Genomic DNA, 22,500 nt, shown 5'->3' with positions numbered 1-22,500 from the left:
ACATCACCTACAGTCAATAATACTGAAATTAACATTACATACAGTCAATAATACTGAAATTAACATCACCTACAGTCAATAATACTGAAATTAACATTACATACAGTCAACAATACTGAAATTAACATCACATACAGTCAATAATACTGAAATTAACATCACCTACAGTCAATAATACTGAAATTAACATCACATACAGTCAACAATACTGAAATTAACATCACCTACAGTCAATAATACTGAAATTAACATCACCTACAGTCAATAATACTGAAATTAACATTACATACAGTCAATAATACTGAAATTAACATCACCTACAGTCAATAATACTGAAATTAACATCACCTACAGTCAACAATACTGAAATTAACATCACATACAGTCAACAATACTGAAATTAATATCACCTGCTTTCAACAATACTGAAATTAACATCACCTGCTTTCAACAATACTGAAATGAACATCACCTACAGTCAATAATACTGAAATGAACATCACCTACAGTCAATAATACTGAAATTAACATCACCTACAGTCAATAATACTGAAATTAACATCACCTACAGTCAATAATACTGAAATTAACATCACCTACAGTCAACAATACTGAAATTAACATCACATACAGTCAACAATACTGAAATTAACATCACATACAGTCAATAATACTGAAATTAACATCACCTACAGTCAATAATACTGAAATTAACATCACCTACAGTCAATAATACTGAAATTAACATCACATACAGTCAATAATACTGAAATTAACATCACCTACAGTCAATAATACTGAAATTAACATTACATACAGTCAACAATACTGAAATTAACATCACATACAGTCAATAATACTGAAATTAACATCACCTACAGTCAATAATACTGAAATTAACATCACATACAGTCAATAATACTGAAATTAACATCACCTACAGTCAACAATACTGAAATTAACATCACATACAGTCAATAATACTGAAATTAACATCACCTACAGTCAATAATACTGAAATTAACATCACCTACAGTCAACAATACTGAAATTAACATCACATACAGTCAATAATACTGAAATTAACATCACCTACAGTCAACAATACTGAAATTAACATCACCTACAGTCAACAATACTGAAATTAACATCACATACAGTCAACAATACTGAAATTAACATCACATACAGTCAACAATACTGAAATTAACATCACCTACAGTCAATAATACTGAAATTAACATCACCTACAGTCAACAATACTGAAATTAACATCACCTACAGTCAATAATACTGAAATTAACATTACATACAGTCAACAATACTGAAATTAACATCACCTACAGTCAATAATACTGAAATTAACATCACCTGCTTTCAACAATACTGAAATTAACATCACATACAGTCAATAATACTGAAATTAACATCACATACAGTCAACAATACTGAAATTAACATCACCTACAGTCAACAATACTGAAATTAACATCACATACAGTCAACAATACTGAAATTAACATCACCTACAGTCAATAATACTGAAATTAACATCACCTACAGTCAATAATACTGAAATTAACATCACCTACAGTCAATAATACTGAAATTAACATCACATACAGTCAATAATACTGAAATTAACATCACCTACAGTCAATAATACTGAAATTAACATCACATACAGTCAATAATACTGAAATTAACATCACCTACAGTCAATAATACTGAAATTAACATCACATACAGTCAATAATACTGAAATTAACATCACATACAGTCAATAATACTGAAATTAACATCACATACAGTCAATAATACTGAAATTAACATCACCTACAGTCAATAATACTGAAATTAACATCACATACAGTCAATAATACTGAAATTAACATCACCTACAGTCAATAATACTGAAATTAACATCACCTACAGTCAATAATACTGAAATTAACATCACCTACAGTCAATAATACTGAAATTAACATCACATACAGTCAATAATACTGAAATTAACATCACCTACAGTCAATAATACTGAAATTAACATCACCTACAGTCAATAATACTGAAATTAACATCACCTACAGTCAATAATACTGAAATTAACATTACATACAGTCAACAATACTGAAATTAACATCACCTACAGTCAATAATACTGAAATTAACATCACCTACAGTCAACAATACTTAGCAATAAAGTCAAGAACACAAGCAAAACTACATCAAGTTAACTATAATAATGAAATCAACAATACTACAGTCAATAATACTAAAGATGATAATAATACAGTCAACAATAGTAAAGAGAATATTACTACAGCCAATAATAATAAAGAGAATAATAATAAGAGAAAATACTAAGAATAATAATAAGAGAATAATACTCGGGTCGTTTGTAAGTGCTCGCTGGTTCTCAGTTTTGTATCAGTCATCATGGTCAGGTCGTCTTAAGTGCTGTAATTTTACTGCCAACTAACTAATACACACACACACACACACACACACACACACACACACACACACACACACAGGGTCTGTCTCTCACCTTTCTGCGATGTTGTTATGAAGCACTGAATCTCAGTGTTACATTTTCACTCTTCCATGCGTATTGATTTAAAATGATTTGGACTTCACTGAGTCGGAAATAGATATGCTCACCATATTTATAGATCTCACTGGTTTCCTCATAAATACTCACACGAACACACAACACAACACAACACAACACACAGTTATTGCTTACTGTCTTGAATTACTGTTTTTATATCTTGACGCCGCTAGCAGAGAAGCACCACACACACTCACACACACACACACACACACACACACACACAAGCACACACACTCTCTCTCTCTCTCTCACACGCACACACATACACACATTTATTCAGATATATAATATTCACCATTGTGCCACAGTAATGGCTTCAATTCAGCAGGAGCAAAGCTGTAAGTCAGTGTTAATTAAAAAACAAATCAGTACAAAACACAGAAATACACACAATTGCTTAGAGGATGCTTGCTCTGTCATACACAAAACAAAGTTGTGTGTGTGTGTGTGTGTGTGTGTGTGTAGGCAGTAAGAGATTTTGAGAAATGAGACCCTGTGGCTGTTGAGTCTCCAATTTGATTACTCTCAAACCATTGAACATGGAATTAGCCAAGCATTACCAGTGTGAATTTATGCAATGGTGTGTGTGTGTGTGTGTGTGTACAACAATAGCAAAGCCTACATTACATATTACATATTACATATTATATTAAACAATACTACAGTCGTAATTTCTAATGTTGAAGAAATCTACAGTCAACAATAATAATGTAAACAATATTACAGACAACAATTAACAGTACTACAGTCAACAATATATAAACTCAACAATACTACATTGAACAATACTAAACTCAACAATACTAAACTCAACAATACTAAACTCAACAATACTACATTCAACAATACTAAACTCAACAATACTAAACTCAACAATACTAAACTCAACAATACTACATTCAACAATACTAAACTCAACAATACTAAACTCAACAATACTAAACTCAACATTACTAAACTCAACAATACTACAGTCAACAATACTAAACAATACTATATTCAACAATACTAAACTCAACAATACTACAGTCAACAATACTAAACTCAACAATACTAAACTCAACAATACTACAGTCAACAATACTAAACTCAACAATACTACAGTCAACAATACTAAACTCAACAATACTAAACTCAACAATACTACATTCAACAATACTAAACTCAACAATACTAAACTCAACAATACTAAAGTCAACAATACTAAAGTCAACATTACTAAACTCAACAATACTAAACTCAACAATACTAAACTCAACAATACTACATTCAACAATACTAAAGTCAACAATACTAAACTCAACAATACTACAGTCAACAATACTAAACTCAACAATACTAAACTCAACAATACTACAGTCAACAATACTAAACTCAACAATACTACAGTCAACAATACTAAACTCAACAATACTAAACTCAACAATACTACATTCAACAATACTAAACTCAACAATACTAAACTCAACAATACTAAAGTCAACATTACTAAACTCAACAATACTAAACTCAACAATACTAAACTCAACAATACTACATTCAACAATACTAAACTCAACAATACTACAGTCAACAATACTACATTCAACAATACTAAACTCAACAATACTAAACTCAACAATACTACATTCAACAATACTAAACTCAACAATACTAAACTCAACAATACTACAGTCAACAATACTAAAGAATAAAAAAAGTTAACAGTACTATATTCAACAATAATAAATATAACAATATTACATTCAACAATACTAAACTCAACAATACTAAACTCAACAATACTACATTCAACAATACTAAAGTCAACATTACTAAAGTCAACATTACTAAACTCAACAATACTAAACTCAACAATAGTACAGTCAACAATACTAAACTCAACAATACTAAACTCAACAATACTACATTCAACAATACTAAACTCAACAATACTACAGTCAACAATACTAAACTCAACAATACTAAACTCAACAATACTACATTCAACAATACTGAACTCAACAATACTAAACTCAACAATACTACAGTCAACAATACTAAACTCAACAATACTAAACTCAACAATACTACAGTCAACAATACTACAGTCAACAATATTAAACTCAACAATACTACAGTCAACAATACTAAAGAATAAAAAAAGTTAACAGTACTATATTCAACAATAATAAATATAACAATATTACATTCAACAATACTAAACTCAACAATACTACATTCAACAATACTGAACTCAACAATACTAAACTCAACAATACTACAGTCAACAATACTAAACTCAACAATACTAAACTCAACAATACTACAGTCAACAATACTAAACTCAACAATACTACAGTCAACAATACTAAACTCAACAATACTACAGTCAACAATACTAAACTCAACAATACTACAGTCAACAATACTAAACTCAACAATACTACATTCAACAATACTAAAGTCAACATTACTAAAGTCAACATTACTAAACTCAACAATACTAAACTCAACAATACTACAGTCAACAATACTAAACTCAACAATACTACATTCAACAATACTAAACTCAACAATACTAAACTCAACAATACTAAACTCAACAATACTACAGTCAACAATACTAAACTCAACAATACTACAGTCAACAATACTAAACTCAACAATACTACAATCAACAATACTAAACTCAACAATACTAAACTCAACAATACTACAGTCAACAATACTAAACTCAACAATACTAAACTCAACAATACTACATTAAACAATACTAAACTCAACAATACTAAACTCAACAATACTAAAGTCAACAATACTAAAGTCAACATTACTAAACTCAACAATACTAAACTCAACAATACTAAACTCAACAATACTACATTCAACAATACTAAAGTCAACAATACTAAACTCAACAATACTACAGTCAACAATACTAAACTCAACAATACTAAACTCAACAATACTACAGTCAACAATACTAAACTCAACAATACTACAGTCAACAATACTAAACTCAACAATACTAAACTCAACAATACTAAACTCAACAATACTAAAGTCAACAATACTAAAGTCAACATTACTAAACTCAACAATACTAAACTCAACAATACTAAACTCAACAATACTACATTCAACAATACTAAAGTCAACAATACTAAACTCAACAATACTACAGTCAACAATACTAAACTCAACAATACTAAACTCAACAATACTACATTCAACAATACTAAACTCAACAATACTACAGTCAACAATACTACATTCAACAATACTAAACTCAACAATACTAAACTCAACAATACTACATTCAACAATACTAAACTCAACAATACTAAACTCAACAATACTACAGTCAACAATACTAAAGAATAAAAAAAGTTAACAGTACTATATTCAACAATAATAAATATAACAATATTACATTCAACAATACTAAACTCAACAATACTAAACTCAACAATACTACATTCAACAATACTAAAGTCAACATTACTAAAGTCAACATTACTAAACTCAACAATACTAAACTCAACAATAGTACAGTCAACAATACTAAACTCAACAATACTAAACTCAACAATACTACATTCAACAATACTAAACTCAACAATACTACAGTCAACAATACTAAAATCAACAATACTAAACTCAACAATACTACATTCAACAATACTGAACTCAACAATACTAAACTCAACAATACTACAGTCAACAATACTAAACTCAACAATACTAAACTCAACAATACTACAGTCAACAATATTAAACTCAACAATACTACAGTCAACAATACTAAAGAATAAAAAAAGTTAACAGTACTATATTCAACAATAATAAATATAACAATATTACATTCAACAATACTAAACTCAACAATACTACATTCAACAATACTGAACTCAACAATACTAAACTCAACAATACTACAGTCAACAATACTACATTCAACAATACTAAACTCAACAATACTACAGTCAACAATACTAAACTCAACAATACTAAACTTAACAATACTACATTCAACAATACTAAACTCAACAATACTACAGTCAACAATACTAAACTCAACAATACTACATTCAACAATACTAAAGTCAACATTACTAAACTCAACAATACTAAACTCAACAATACTACAGTCAACAATACTAAACTCAACAATACTACATTCAACAATACTAAACTCAACAATACTAAACTCAACAATACTAAACTCAACAATACTACATTCAACAATACTAAACTCAACAATACTAAACTCAACAATACTACAGTCAACAATACTAAACTCAACAATACTACAGTCAACAATACTAAACTCAACAATACTACAGTCAACAATACTAAACTCAACAATACTAAACTCAACAATACTACAGTCAACAATACTAAACTCAACAATACTAAACTCAACAATACTACATTCAACAATACTAAACTCAACAATACTAGTCAACAATACTAAACTCAACAATACTAAACTCAACAATACTACATTCAACAATACTAAACTCAACATTACTAAACTCAACAATACTACAGTCAACAATACTAAACTCAACAATACTAGTCAACAATACTAAACTCAACAATACTAAACTCAACAATACTAAACTCAACAATACTAAACTCAACATTACTAAAGTCAACATTACTAAACTCAACAATACTACAGTCAACAATACTAAACTCAACAATACTATATTCAACAATACTAAACTCAACAATACTACAGTCAACAATACTAAACTCAACAATACTAAACTCAACAATACTAAACTCAACAATACTAAACTCAACAATACTACATTCAACAATACTAAACTCAACAATACTAAACTCAACAATACTAAACTCAACAATACTACAGTCAACAATATTAAACTCAACAATACTACAGTCAACTATACTAAAGAATAAAAAAAGTTAACAGTACTATATTCAACAATAATAAATATAACAATATTACATTCAACAATACTAAACTCAACAATACTACATTCAACAATACTGAACTCAACAATACTAAACTCAACAATACTACAGTCAACAATACTAAACTCAACAATACTACATTCAACAATACTAAACTCAACAATACTACAGTCAACAATACTAAACTCAACAATACTACATTCAACAATACTAAAGTCAACATTACTAAACTCAACAATACTAAACTCAACAATACTACAGTCAACAATACTAAACTCAACAATACTAAACTCAACAATACTAAACTCAACAATACTACATTCAACAATACTAAACTCAACAATACTAAACTCAACAATACTACAGTCAACAATACTAAACTCAACAATACTACAGTCAACAATACTAAACTCAACAATACTACAGTCAACAATACTAAACTCAACAATACTAAACTCAACAATACTACAGTCAACAATACTAAACTCAACAATACTAAACTCAACAATACTACATTCAACAATACTAAACTCAACAATACTAGTCAACAATACTACATTCAACAATACTAAACTCAACATTACTAAACTCAACAATACTACAGTCAACAATACTAAACTCAACAATACTAGTCAACAATACTAAACTCAACAATACTAAACTCAACAATACTAAAGTCAACATTACTAAAGTCAACATTACTAAACTCAACAATACTACAGTCAACAATACTAAACTCAACAATACTATATTCAACAATACTAAACTCAACAATACTACAGTCAACAATACTAAACTCAACAATACTACATTCAACAATACTAAACTCAACAATACTAAACTCAACAATACTAAACTCAACAATACTACAGTCAACAATACTAAACTCAACAATACTACATTCAACAATACTAAACTCAACAATACTAAACTCAACAATACTAAACTCAACAATACTACATTCAACAATACTAAACTCAACAATACTAAACTCAACAATACTAAACTCAACAATACTACAGTCAACAATATTAAACTCAACAATACTACAGTCAACAATACTAAAGAATAAAAAAAGTTAACAGTACTATATTCAACAATAATAAATATAACAATATTACATTCAACAATACTAAACTCAACAATACTACATTCAACAATACTGAACTCAACAATACTAAACTCAACAATACTACAGTCAACAATACTAAACTCAACAATACTAAACTCAACAATACTACATTCAACAATACTAAACTCAACAATACTACAGTCAACAATACTAAACTCAACAATACTACATTCAACAATACTAAAGTCAACATTACTAAAGTCAACATTACTAAACTCAACAATACTAAACTCAACAATACTACAGTCAACAATACTAAACTCAACAATACTAAACTCAACAATACTAAACTCAACAATACTACATTCAACAATACTAAACTCAACAATACTAAACTCAACAATACTACAGTCAACAATACTAAACTCAACAATACTACAGTCAACAATACTAAACTCAACAATACTAAACTCAACAATACTACAGTCAACAATACTAAACTCAACAATACTAAACTCAACAATACTACATTCAACAATACTAAACTCAACAATACTAGTCAACAATACTAAACTCAACAATACTAAACTCAACAATACTACATTCAACAATACTAAACTCAACATTACTAAACTCAACAATACTACAGTCAACAATACTAAACTCAACAATACTAGTCAACAATACTAAACTCAACAATACTAAACTCAACAATACTAAACTCAACAATACTAAAGTCAACATTACTAAAGTCAACATTACTAAACTCAACAATACTACAGTCAACAATACTAAACTCAACAATACTATATTCAACAATACTAAACTCAACAATACTACAGTCAACAATACTAAACTCAACAATACTACATTCAACAATACTAAACTCAACAATACTAAACTCAACAATACTACAGTCAACAATACTAAACTCAACAATACTACATTCAACAATACTAAACTCAACAATACTACATTCAACAATACTAAACTCAACAATACTACAGTCAACAATATTAAACTCAACAATACTACAGTCAACAATACTAAAGAATAAAAAAAGTTAACAGTACTATATTCAACAATAATAAATATAACAATATTACATTCAACAATACTACATTCAACAATACTAAACTCAACAATACTACATTCAACAATACTAAACTCAACAATACTAAACTCAACAATACTAAACTCAACAATACTACATTCAACAATACTAAAGTCAACATTACTAAAGTCAACATTACTAAACTCAACAATACTAAACTCAACAATACTACAGTCAACAATACTAAACTCAACAATACTACAGTCAACAATACTACAGTCAACAATACTAAACTCAACAATACTAAACTCAACAATACTACAGTCAACAATATTAAACTCAACAATACTACAGTCAACAATACTAAATAAAAAAAGTTAACAGTACTATATTCAACAATAATAAATATAACAATATTACATTCAACAATACTAAAGTTAACAATACTACAGTCAACAATACTACACTTAACATTACTAAAGTCACTAGTGCTGCAGTCAACAATACTACACTTACAAAACCACATTCAAAAATACTAAAGTCAACAATAAAAAATCCAACAATACTACACTCAACAATTCTACATTCTACATTCACTGATACAAAATTCAACAATACTACAGTTGATTATACTACAGCCAACAATACTACAGTTGATTATACTACAGCCAACAATACTAAAGTCAGCAAAACTACAGGAGATATATTACATTAACAATACATGAGTAATAATGTAATAATACATATTACATTCAACAATACATGAGTGCTATAGAGAAGCAAATTGCTTGGATTTTAAAAACAAAACTGTGTGCATTTGCACTTTTGTAAATCCAGTCTTGGCTGGAAAAAAAAAAAAAAAGGGTCTTATGTCTGAAACATTTATTTGCATATTATGTTGTAAACAAGCTTTGAGGACAGCGAGCATTTAAATGCGCTCGTCTGATATCCGAAGTACAAAAGTAATACTGGTATTACCAGAACGCCTTTTTTTGTTGTTGTTGGAAACTCAAAATGGTGGTTCTGGGTCAAAGTGACTCAAAGTGTTGGAGCAGGTGTCATTTTGATCTGGATGTGTGTTAGTCATGACCTGAAATTCATTTCTGAAATAAAGCAGCAGTAGGCAAATAACATGCCTGGATTATATCCTTACTTACAGAACTGTTTCATCACGCCGTGTGCTCGTCCACCTGGGAACCAGGATATGTAATGGAGTTCAAAGACCTGCTGGATGTGAGGGAAACTTTTAATTCAAAGCTAGAGCTGCAGGCAAAAAAAAAAACGAGGGTCCAAAAACAGGAAGCGGACAGAAACACAGCAGCTAGAAGTATAAAAGGAACGCACGGAAGGAGTTGTCCAGGTGACAATGGAAAAAAAGATGCGAGAGACTTGTATATGAAGGATAACGTAGTGATTAAATACCTCCACCACCCAAAATAAATATAAATCAATATAAATTATTTACTTATTTACTTTTATTCATTTCGCAGACGCTTTTATCCAAAGCGAGTTACAAATGAGAAAATACAAGCAAATTATTATACTCAGTCAAGAAATTACGGACGTACATCGAGTATGAATCATTCTAATCTTAAAACTATGCACCTCTGGTGCTTGGCCCCCTAAACGAAGACTCTCGTATCGTTCTTATTGTTCGTAGGCATTTGGTGTAGCTTTTCGAGAACGTTCCCTCAGGATCTCCCGCGTCCCCATAACGCTTCACTGAAACAGAACGTTGATGTTGATGGAAAGTGAACGAACGATGTATTTTTCAAGATGCATTTGGAGTAGAGTCTCACTGTTGCTTCTAAATTATACACGTCACGCGCCTTAGCGGTTAACGTACAAAGGACAGAAACGTGAGGCATGATTTTCCTCTTAAAATTTCTACGAGAAGTGTTTCCTACTGTGTTATTTTCTCTGACGTTGTGTTGTTGTTGTTGTTGTTTTTTTTCCGTAGGTATGCGCATCTTGGTGACGCTCCTGTTGGACACGTTACCGATGCTGGGAAACGTTTTGCTGCTATGCTTCTTCGTGTTTTTCATCTTCGGAATCGTTGGCGTGCAGTTGTGGGCGGGATTACTGCGAAACCGCTGCTTCCTGAATGACGATGCAAGAGCGTGAGTGTTTTATTTCTCTTGTACCACAGCAACGTGCCAACAATTGCTTTTTTATTGTAGTTTCATTTACACAGGCCAAGTATTGTTTTCGTCTGAAACGTATGCATTTTTTACAGTGGAGCAAATAATAAAGTCTGTATAATTATGCAATAACCATTTGGACCAGCAGGAGCAGCATAAGCGCTGAACAGAAATCATATTGAAGCAAATTACATTGCGAAATAACGAGCATGTAGCAGCGAATACATGAACATAACATCCGGAAAAACAGTCCTGAGTGCTAAATGAGCGGCATCATCGTGCAAGAATATTGCTGGAGCGAGTGATTGTAAGACAGCGGCTTTAGAGTCGGCCTGAGGCAGTAATAGCTGAGATGCTGTGTTACCTTTGACCAGATTTCATGAGGATAAAGACGCTAAAGAAGGGATTGAAGAAAATGTTTTACAAGGAAAGGAGAAAGTCCTAAATTACATCGATACAGCCGGCAATACTGTTTCCTGTGGTTTCTGTAGGACATGGTGAGGGTGTCGAGGCCTGATGTGTTCAGCTGCCACAGGAAATGGAGATGTTGCTATGCTTTTAAGCGCAAGCTACAGTATAGAACCATGATTGGGGGTTGTCTTCTTTATGCGACACTAGCTCAAAGGTTATCATTTTTTTTTTTTCATGAGCCTCACAGTTTGTTTGTTTTGTTCTGAGGTTTTTTGAGATCCTGACCTTCCCTAAGAATCTCTCTGTTTGAAAGTAATTCACTTGGTGTAATTGGTTTACTTGGCATGAGTGAACAAACTGAATCAAACAGTTTGAATCACCCTTTCTGAAAATAATTTTCTTCGCGTAATTGGTTCGCTTGGCATGAATGAACAAACTCTCTTTGAATCAGTCTGTTTGAAAATAATACACTTGGCATAATTGATTCACTTGGTTTGAGTGAACCAATTGAATCACTCTGTTTAATAATAATTCACGTGGCGTAATTGATTCACTTGGCATGAGTGAACCAATTGAATCGCTCTGTTTGAATCAAACTGTTTGATTATGATTCACTTGACTTAATTGATTCACTTGGCATGAGTGAACCAACTGAATCACTCTTTGAAAATGATTCACTTGGCGTAATTGATTCACTTGGAATGAGTGAACCAATTGAATCGCTCTGTTTGAATCAAGCTGTTTGAAAATGATTGACTTGGCGTAATTGGTTCACTTGGCATGAGTGAACCAAATGACTCACTCTGTGTGACTCACCCTGTTTGAAAATAATCAATGATGGGGTAGTGTCATGAGTCCCAACACAATGTTGAGTTACTGTTAGCAAAAGGTCTGCATTTATATAGCGCTTTTATCCAAAGCGCTTTACACTGTGTCACCCATTCACACACACACACTCACACTCACACTCACACACCCACACACCAATGGTAGCAGAGCTGCAATGCAAGCCGCTAACATGCCATCAGGAGCAACTTGGGGTTCAGTGTCTTACCCAAGGACACTTCGGCATGCGGAGTCATGTGGAGTCATGTGGAGTCATGTGGGCCGGGAATTGAACCACCAACCCTACGATTAGTGGACAACCCGCACTACCACCTGATCCACAGCCGCCCACCACACCAAAACGCTAAACACTTTGGGGTTAGCACCCCAAAGTGTTTTATTTCTCTTATGCCCCAGCAATTATTTTACCAACAATTGCAAATTTTAGTTCAGTAATGAACAAGAATGCTATTTGCCTGTTCATTCTGTCTGAATCACTCTGTTTAAGGCAACAAAAATGTGCCCAAATATGGTAAATATTGCCATAATCAGCGTATAGACTCGATTGTTTCTTTGTCTTTTTGCGAAGTCTTGCCAAGCCAGTATAATTTATTTCCATGTTCCCCAGTTTAAACCATGTTCCCTTGTACTTTCCGTCATTTTAATTTCCCCCGTTTTAGCGCGGTGTGTGAAATTATCTATGTACTCTTGTGGAATTAATTTCCCAGGTGTTTTTTTTTTTTTTTTTTGTCTGCTAGTTTTATGAACCTGCATTTCTATATCAGTAATGTCTTGTGGACCTGTTTTTATAAAACCAGCTCACATCCTGCCACCTTTCGCTTCCCATTGTTCTCCGCTGTTGTCTTTTCATGCTTGTGTAGTTCAGCCCATGATTGTTCAAATGGGAGCGCTGCAGATGACTTGGCAAGGGGCCAGCCAGCTTATAGACTGCCACACCGAGGCATCGAGCGTTTTAATCTTTGCCATTCTTGGCAGAAATCAGCCATATACCCCTCCATTTTTTTATTTTTTATTTTTTGGCTTTAAAAAGCTTCTTGTGGGAAGGCATTACGCCAAGAAGAGAGGGAAAGTGAATGACACAGGTCCAAGATTTAAGTCATACCATTTATATATAGATATGTGGAACAAAATATTGACCTTCAAGCAACAAAATGGGGGGTTACATAAACAGGAGAAGTGCAGATGTACTAGATAACTCACCATGTCACTCTTTATCCACTTATAATTACATTTCATGTTGAGCATCGTCTGTGAAACAGGTTCTCTACGTTCTAGCAGCTACATACAGACGATATTAGCACCATCCTTAGATGTTATTTTGTCAGAAAATTTAAAGTTTTACCAGCTTTACGTCTGTTACGAAGCACTGACACTGGAGACTCCTTCCATAAATGTTAAATAAAAAAACATCTCCTTATATAAACCTGCACCGTGAGTGAACCAATCGACTCGTTTTTCAACTCTTTTTCAATCTGTCTATTTGAATCACTGTGTTTGAAACTTGGTATAATTGATTCACTTGCGATGAGTGAAACACTCGGTTTGAATCTGTCTGTTTGAATCACCGTGTTTGGAAATTATTCACTTGGCAAAATTGAGTCACTTGCGATGAGTGAACCAATTGAATCACTCTGTTCGAATCACTGTGTTTTAAAATAAATCACTTGGCGTAACCGATTCACTTGGCATGAATGAACCAATTGAGTCACTCTGTTTGAAAATAATTCATTTGATGTAATTGACTTATTTGCAATGAGTGAACCACTCTGTTTGAATCAGTCTGTTTTAAAGTAATTCACTTGGCATAATTGATTCACGTGGCCTGAGTGAACCAATTGAATCACTCTTTTAATCACTCTGTTTGAAAATAATTCACTTGCCGTAATTGATTCATTTGCCACGAGTGAACCAGTTGAATCATTCTTTTTGAATCCGTCTGTTTGAAAATAATTCACTTGGCGTAAGTGATTCACTTGGCATGAGTGAACCAATTGAATCACTCTGTTTTAAAGTAATTCACTTGGCGTAATTGATGCATTGAACCAATCAAATCACTCTATTTGAATAACTCTGTTTTGAAATAATTCATTTGGTGTGATTGGTTCACGATTCCATATCAACGATTACACGTTGTTTTATATATGTATATATATAATATTTGGGGACGGAATGTCTTGGAGATACAGCTCATTATCCAAGTCTACCAAAGGTTTTGATGAGAATTAAAGCTACTTGGTGTAGCAGTAGCAAGATAATATATTAAATTAGCTAAAGAACATGGAGGACATCCGAGAACACGACAACAAGGCACCCCTAAAGCAGCCAGCAATCGAGCTGATGTCTTTTAAAACGCAACGAGGTGTCGTCTCTACCACCGTAGAGTCTGTCACCAGCTCAGAGAGAACAATCAATCCCACCAGATATCAAGGTTTTGCGAGCAATGTGGAAATTGGGAACGTCCCGGTGGACCGTGGGTCGGATTATACATCAAACTCCCCGCTTCGGGACCACACACTCTCACACAATTCAATCGCTTCGCTTTAGATGTTCATCAACTACAAAGCCACGGTTACTCCGGGGAGCGAGGCCGCTAATCAAGAAAGCCGTACTCTAGTTAAAAATAAATTCACTTTATCCAAACTGTCTTTAATGCGAAATGCCAATTAGCTTCAAGACGTATCATTTGTAAGTTACATTCATGTATAAAATGGTGTGGATTGATTAGAACTAAGATTTATTCCTATTACTTTGGCTGATATTTAACAGTTCAGTTCTTGGATGTCTGATTAGTCAGAAGTTAGTAACGTCTTACACGTGGACGGATGTGCAATGGAGGACTAACAAGGATATTCAAACCTCAGACGTAGCTACAGACCTGCGTGCTGGTCCGAAGTCACGTGAGCGTTACGCGCAATTATGACCCTGAATACAGGTGTCTTTTTCTCGTAATAGTGGTATGAACTAATTATTTTTGGTACAAATGAACACAAAAATGATCAAATAGCGTATTAAAAGTGGGATAAAATAGCCCCGATCACACACCCACAAAATAAAATCGTGTGTTGGATCAAGTTCTATTCGGTAATCTGTAGGATAACGACTGTGGCAGCCATTTTGTTATTTGTTATCTAACCCTGACCCACGCAAACGTTGACGTAACGTCTGTCTTTTCACGTCTGTCTCCGTCTAGGACGTATAACATCTCTCCGCCTTTGAGCGCTTACTACAGACCCGAAGACTCCGACGACATCGCCTTCATCTGCTCGACCAATCGCGAGAACGGAATGCTGCGCTGCTCCGACGTCCCACCCCGCAAAGTGGGCGGGGCTTACTGCGAGCTGAACGCTCCCAACGTCACGGACGCCGCTGCTCCAGAGCCCGACCACAGGGGGTGCGTCAACTGGAACGTCTACTACGATATCTGCCGAGCGAGCGAGCACAATCCGCACAACGGAGCCATCAACTTCGATAACATCGGATACGCGTGGATCGCCATCTTCCAGGTGAATGATCTGTTTCATTATTTATTTATTTTAACGAGGGTCTTGACGACGCGAGCAGGAAATCCGCCTTAAAAACAATTATTCATTATTTTATAAATCACGTCTTCGTTTTATTTCATGGTAAAGGTGTAATTATTGGCACCCTTGGCGAAGATAAGTAAGCAATATTTTAGGAAAAACGCTCCGTTTGCTTAACTGACTTCAACTGAAATAAATTTACTCGAAGATAATCTGTGTGTCATAATTATCGGCACCCGTAGAAGTCCTTAGGAATGCAATTGTGAGCATGTTCCTATTTTTCTTAAGTGTTTGGGAACTCTCAAAACGGTCGTCCACATCTTCCTGTTTCACCGGGGAATAAATATGAATCGACACCAACACTGTCGTCCCTTTAATCCGTCACGCCTGAAAATATCCAAATCCTCGGTCAGGGTCCTGAATAAATAACGAGCTTAAAGCTGTTTAAAGCAGATATGAAACCCATAAATTTCCAAATCTGCGATTAGACGCCATCTCGGCATGCCAAGAAAGATTTCTTCGCTGCTCGAGCTTGATATAACTTTTAACCAGACAACCACAGAGATATTTCTCAGCACTCAAGGTGGCGTAAAAAAAAAGAAGCACCTAATCCCGACCGTTCGTCCTCGAAACGCCCTGGCTGCTGGTCTACCTCTGCCAAGAAGTTACAACAGGGCGGTGATTGGATCGTCCAGCATGACTGTGGTCCAAAATTAGCACCGAGGGTGCCAATAATTCCAGAGTTCTGTTATTTTGTCCGGCCTGTTTTTGAGCACGGGTCGCTGTTACGTTTTTTTCGGTCTCCTGAAAGCAACTGGATCGCTTTATTTATTTATTTATTGCTTTCTTTTCTTTTTTCTGCTGAGGGTTGAGTTTTCGTCTCGGCCGCACGTGGTCTCAGAGCCGAGAGACGCTTCGTTTTATTGTAGACGAATGACGCGGTGGGAACAGAATCGATCGATCGATGGATAAGCACGGCGTCTCGTCTGAGAAAATCAAGTGTTCATCATGTTCACTACTAATCGTATGGGATAAAGCCAGGATATCCATCGTGTTCCCGAGTAATCTCCGTGCACGGATGATAACAATTTCTGAGGCCCCGGGTAATCCGATTAGTCCGAGCGTGACATTTTTTCATTCTTTAGCCAGTTTGTTTCGCTTCATCCTTTTGGCTAGTGCGCTAAAAAGACTTCCTTTTCCTTTTTTTTTAAATTTATTTATTTATTTATTTATTTTTTCAATTATAACATTTTCCTTCAATTATTTTTCAAAACTGTTCCTGTCTTCAGGTGATCACGCTAGAAGGCTGGGTGGACATCATGTACTACGTCATGGACGCGCACTCCTTTTACAACTTCATCTATTTCATCTTCCTCATCATCGTAAGTGCGCGCAATACGTAGAGTATTCCAGAATGTTCTAACACACGCCTTCTCTGTCTTATCGTAAATAACTTGATATTGCGTTGTTGTTGTTGTTGTTGTTGTTGTTGTTGTTGTTTTTCTTTAGGTGGGCTCCTTCTTCATGATCAACCTGTGCCTGGTGGTCATCGCCACGCAGTTTTCGGAAACCAAGCAGCGTGAGAACCAGCTGATGCGCGAGCAGCGAGCTCGCTTCCGGAGCAACGAGTCCACGCTGGCCAGCTTGGCCGAACCCGGCTCGTGCTACGAGGAAATTCTGAACTACCTTGGGCATCTTTTGCGCAAGTTTTATCGCCACGTCCTTCGCTTATATAACGGCATGCGGCGCAAGAACAAGAGCGCTAACCCGGGCGAGTCCGCCGCCGTGGGCGGGGCCAACGGACACTGGCGCAATAAGGAGAAGGTAGAGCTGACCCGACACCTCTTTCATCATCATCATCATCATCATCGGTGCATGGGAAACGGCACGGACGTCCCGGAAATGAAGGCGGTGCTTCTGAGCGGAGATAAATGCCTTCCCAAATACGCCTCGTCATTCCCTCTGACCGTGCGCAGCCTCAAGGGGATCGGCGTCAACTACCCCACCATCCTGCCCCTGGCCTTCTTCACACACTCACGGGTTCACCCCGGCTGCACTAGTGCCCTCAAGACCAAGAACGCCAACAGCAAAACGCAGCACGGTTAGAACACACACACACACACACACACACACACACACACACACGCTTCGAAAACAAGAAAACGTCATATGGAACAACTGATGATTAATATATGATACATAATGTGTCTCCAGCTGCTGTTCACATCTGGATTCGTATTCATTCGGGATCTGTCCGAGTAACGTGTTTATATTCAGATAGACAGACAGACAGACAGACAGACAGACAGATGGAGTGTCAGACGTGAGAAGAGAAATAGAGCGCAGCAGAATCTCCGATCTGATTAAACATTAAAGCGTCTGTTTCTCCGGGGGTTCGAAGAGTAACGAAGATTTCCTCCGCTCCAATCGCTCTAAATTACATCCAAGTGAGAAATGAACACGCGGAGCGTCTGGAGCACGGACCGTAGATGTCCCGCGCTGATCCTTCTTATCGCCTGGCGATTTCACAAGCCTCCGTTGACCCCGCCCACAGGGAAAATATATATATATATATATATATATATATATATTTAGAATCGAATCATCGAATAAAGATCTTTTAATGCATTTTAAACAGATTTCTATATTAATCTGACTACGAATATGATCAGGTTTATCTATCGACGTCGCTAAATGTTGAAAAGGAAACAGAGTGCAAATTTGTCGGGATACTTTCCGCAAGAAAATCTGAAATAAATTTGAAAGCATTTCAACGTTTTCAGGCAGATGATACGGCTTGGGTTTGTTTCCCCCCCCCGTGCAGGTGTGTACCCGGGTGTGTGTTCGAGCGTGTGTACGGAAGCCGGAAGACGACCGGCACCGTGCGAGCTTCCCGCATGCACGGTTTCTGCCGGCGAGGCCGACACTCCCAGCTCCGTCTCCGTCTGTGACTCGGACTCGGAGAAAGACGGCGACGCGGAGGCGAAAAAAACCGAGGAGTCGCAGAGGAATTCCGGCGAGAAGCCGGAGAGGGAAAACTTCCTCAGGGTGTGTGTGCGGTGCGCGAGGGCTGTCCTGAGGAGGATCGTCGACAGCAAGTACTTCAACAGAGGCATCATGATCGCAATCCTCATCAATACTCTCAGCATGGGAGTGGAGTACCATGAACAGGTCACACACACACACACACACACACACACACCTCATGATTTTCACGTTACTGAAATGTTAACACACAGAATGGCTTCCGCGCTCTAAGCTTATAGAATAGCACCTGATCCAGAGCCGCCGTTCTCTTCATGCCGTCGTTGGTCGTTTCACGTCTGCGGGACGTCTGCGTGCTCTCGTCCTGTCGACCGAATTCCACCGAACCTACGATTTTATTACTTCGCCTTGGTAACGTTTGCGTCTTTCTTTTCCGTACGGTCCGCCTTGCACTTTTTCTCTCTCTCTTTTTTTTTTGGAGTTCCCAAAGCAGCTCGATAAAGGCCAGAGCCTTAATGAGCAAGCGGAAAGAATCGGTGGCAGAGAGAAACGAGCGCGAGCGAGGTTCAGGCCTGGGGACGAGCCGAGACCTTCTCAGCACGGCGTCGTGATGGTTCAGCTAGAAGAGCTGCGGAGTAAATAAAACAGAAACGTCACTGCCGGTGTAACGTACTGTATTTGTTTATATATTGTAAGTATACAGTCTTTTAGCAGGAGCGTGCGGGGTGTTATGGTTTCTATAGCAACGGAGCGTTTGTTGTGGCCGTAGCGTTTTTTTTTTTAAAAAAAAGGAGTCTCCAGTGTCAGCGAGGCAGAACCCTTTACACTTTTCACATCCCTGAGTGTTTTACACCTACCTCCTTACCTCCTGATTTGTTTTGTTTTACACTCCTCGACGAATCTGGATTTGTGTACACTTCCCGTCACTCGGTTATTCCTGACGGTGTACTGCGCTTCCTGTCTGCACCGTGCTGGATTTCGTCAGCCACGTCACGCTTGGCTAATAGGCTGCAGACGTGTTTCGGATGATCTCCTCGAGCGCTCGTTTTGTTTTGTTTCGGTTTTTTTTTCTTTCTTCCTTTCATGTGCTCTGCTTCCATCTGGCCTTTTGTGGCGCTTCTTGGGTTACAACACCAACCTCGATTGTTTCAGCTTCAGAAGGTTGTCTGGGGTTTGTTTGTTTGTTTGTTTGTTCGTTTGTTTGTTTTGCTGCCGAGAAACCACCAAAGCGTAAACGCCTCTGACACCGGAGACTCCTTCCGCCGATGTTAAACGAACATCCCGTACCTTTCAGAAAACTCCGGCGTATCGACGGTGACGCGCGTCTGTAGCTGTCACGTATTAGAACGAGCGCAGATATAAGCCTGTACACCTACAGTGTGAACACACGGTTCTGACCAATCACAGTGCGGAACTCGACAGCGCTGGGGCACGTCCGTCGCTACAAATACGTTGTAGTATTTGTAATTGTTTTGTTTCTGCCGAATATCGATTCAAATACGAATAAAAACCGAGTTTAATGGGTTCACTGTCGACAAAATAAAGCCGCCGCTGTGTGATTCATGATTGAGTGTGTGTGTGTGTGTGTGTGTGTGTGTGTGTGTGTGTGCAGTAAAGAAGTTTTGCTGGAGGCCGGAGCCCATTCACACACTCTCGCTCCGGGAAAATGATTATTTGCATTATACTAGACGGCTGTAATAACAGGGGTCAGTGTGCACTTTGTGAAGCAGCAGAGAAACACATGAATGAGCTGTCACACTGGAGAAGTGTGTGTGTGTGTGTGTGTGTGTGTGTTTGTGTGTGTGTCAGGTGAGCCGGCTGATACGCAGTGAGGTTAACACGTGTCATTCCCTCATATGCACATCAATGATTTGCGTTTATTAATATGTAAGGGTTGCATGGCGAGATAAACGAATGTCAGGCTCGGCGTTTCTTTTGTTCCCCCGCTTTCCTTATTTGGGCGTGGTTTCCTGTCCTGGGTCACCTGATCGGTCATCCCTGATTCCCGTATTGAAGCAAATTCTATAAAAGAGACATGATTTTATGTGATCTGTGAATACCGTCTATCTGTGATTGGTCAGAAGGTGTTCCTGGTTCTGGGTACGGGTACGTTATGGTTTCTATGGTAACGTAATGAACATGGGCGTGGAGCGATGAAGAGTGAAGCTGATTATTTTCCTATAACAGCGCGTTCCGTAGTGTGTTATTCCTCTCATGATACAGAGATTTACTCGTTGCGAGTGTGTTATTTTGCGAGTGCGGGTTTGTGTAGATATAAGTGTGTTTGATTGTGTTAGCTGTGTCCTGCTTCCTGACTCCGGTTCTGCTCTGGACTGTAACGACGTTTACGGGAAACGCTCCAATAAAACCGAACATCTCTCCTGAGTGCTCTGTGTTCCGTCACGCTTTACTCCTGTTCTCTGTAACACACCACTCCATCTTCATCCATCCATCTATCCCTCCATCCATCCATCCATCCATCCATCCATTCATTCATTCATTGATAAATTGATCTATTTATACACCCATTAATTCATCCAACCATCTATCCCTCCATCCATCCATCTATCTATCCATCTATTCATCCATCTATCCATTCATTCATTGATAAATTGATCTATTTATACACCCATTAATTCATCCAACCATCTATCCCTCCATCCATCCATCCATCCATCTATCCATTCATTCATTGATAAATTGATCTATGTATACACCCATTAATTCATCCAACCATCTATCCCTCCATCCATCCATCTATCCATCTATCCATCTATTCATCCATCCATCTATCCCTCCATCCATCCATCTATCTATCCATCTATTCATCCATCTATCCATTCATTCATTGATAAATTGATCTATTTATACACCCATTAATTCATCCAACCATCTATCCCTCCATCCATCCATCTATCCATCTA

The 22,500-nt window shown here is 36.3% G+C and overlaps 1 protein-coding gene across 1 annotated transcript in view; it reads left to right on the top strand.

Moving 5' to 3' along the window:
• cacna1hb (calcium channel, voltage-dependent, T type, alpha 1H subunit b) overlaps positions 1 to 22,500 on the top strand; it is a 54,502-nt gene that overhangs the window by 2,706 nt on the left and 29,296 nt on the right. Inside the window, exons 4-8 of the mRNA XM_053615277.1 lie at positions 11,633 to 11,792; positions 16,261 to 16,573; positions 17,881 to 17,973; positions 18,101 to 18,692; positions 19,416 to 19,762. Of these exons, the coding sequence (XP_053471252.1) occupies positions 11,633 to 11,792; positions 16,261 to 16,573; positions 17,881 to 17,973; positions 18,101 to 18,692; positions 19,416 to 19,762 (1,505 nt within the window). The remainder of the gene's footprint in view (positions 1 to 11,632; positions 11,793 to 16,260; positions 16,574 to 17,880; positions 17,974 to 18,100; positions 18,693 to 19,415; positions 19,763 to 22,500) is intronic.

Source organism: Ictalurus furcatus, chromosome 26 (genome assembly GCF_023375685.1).
Source record: "Ictalurus furcatus strain D&B chromosome 26, Billie_1.0, whole genome shotgun sequence".
NCBI lineage: Eukaryota > Metazoa > Chordata > Actinopteri > Siluriformes > Ictaluridae > Ictalurus > Ictalurus furcatus.
This window is presented reverse-complemented; position numbering and strand designations above follow the sequence as displayed.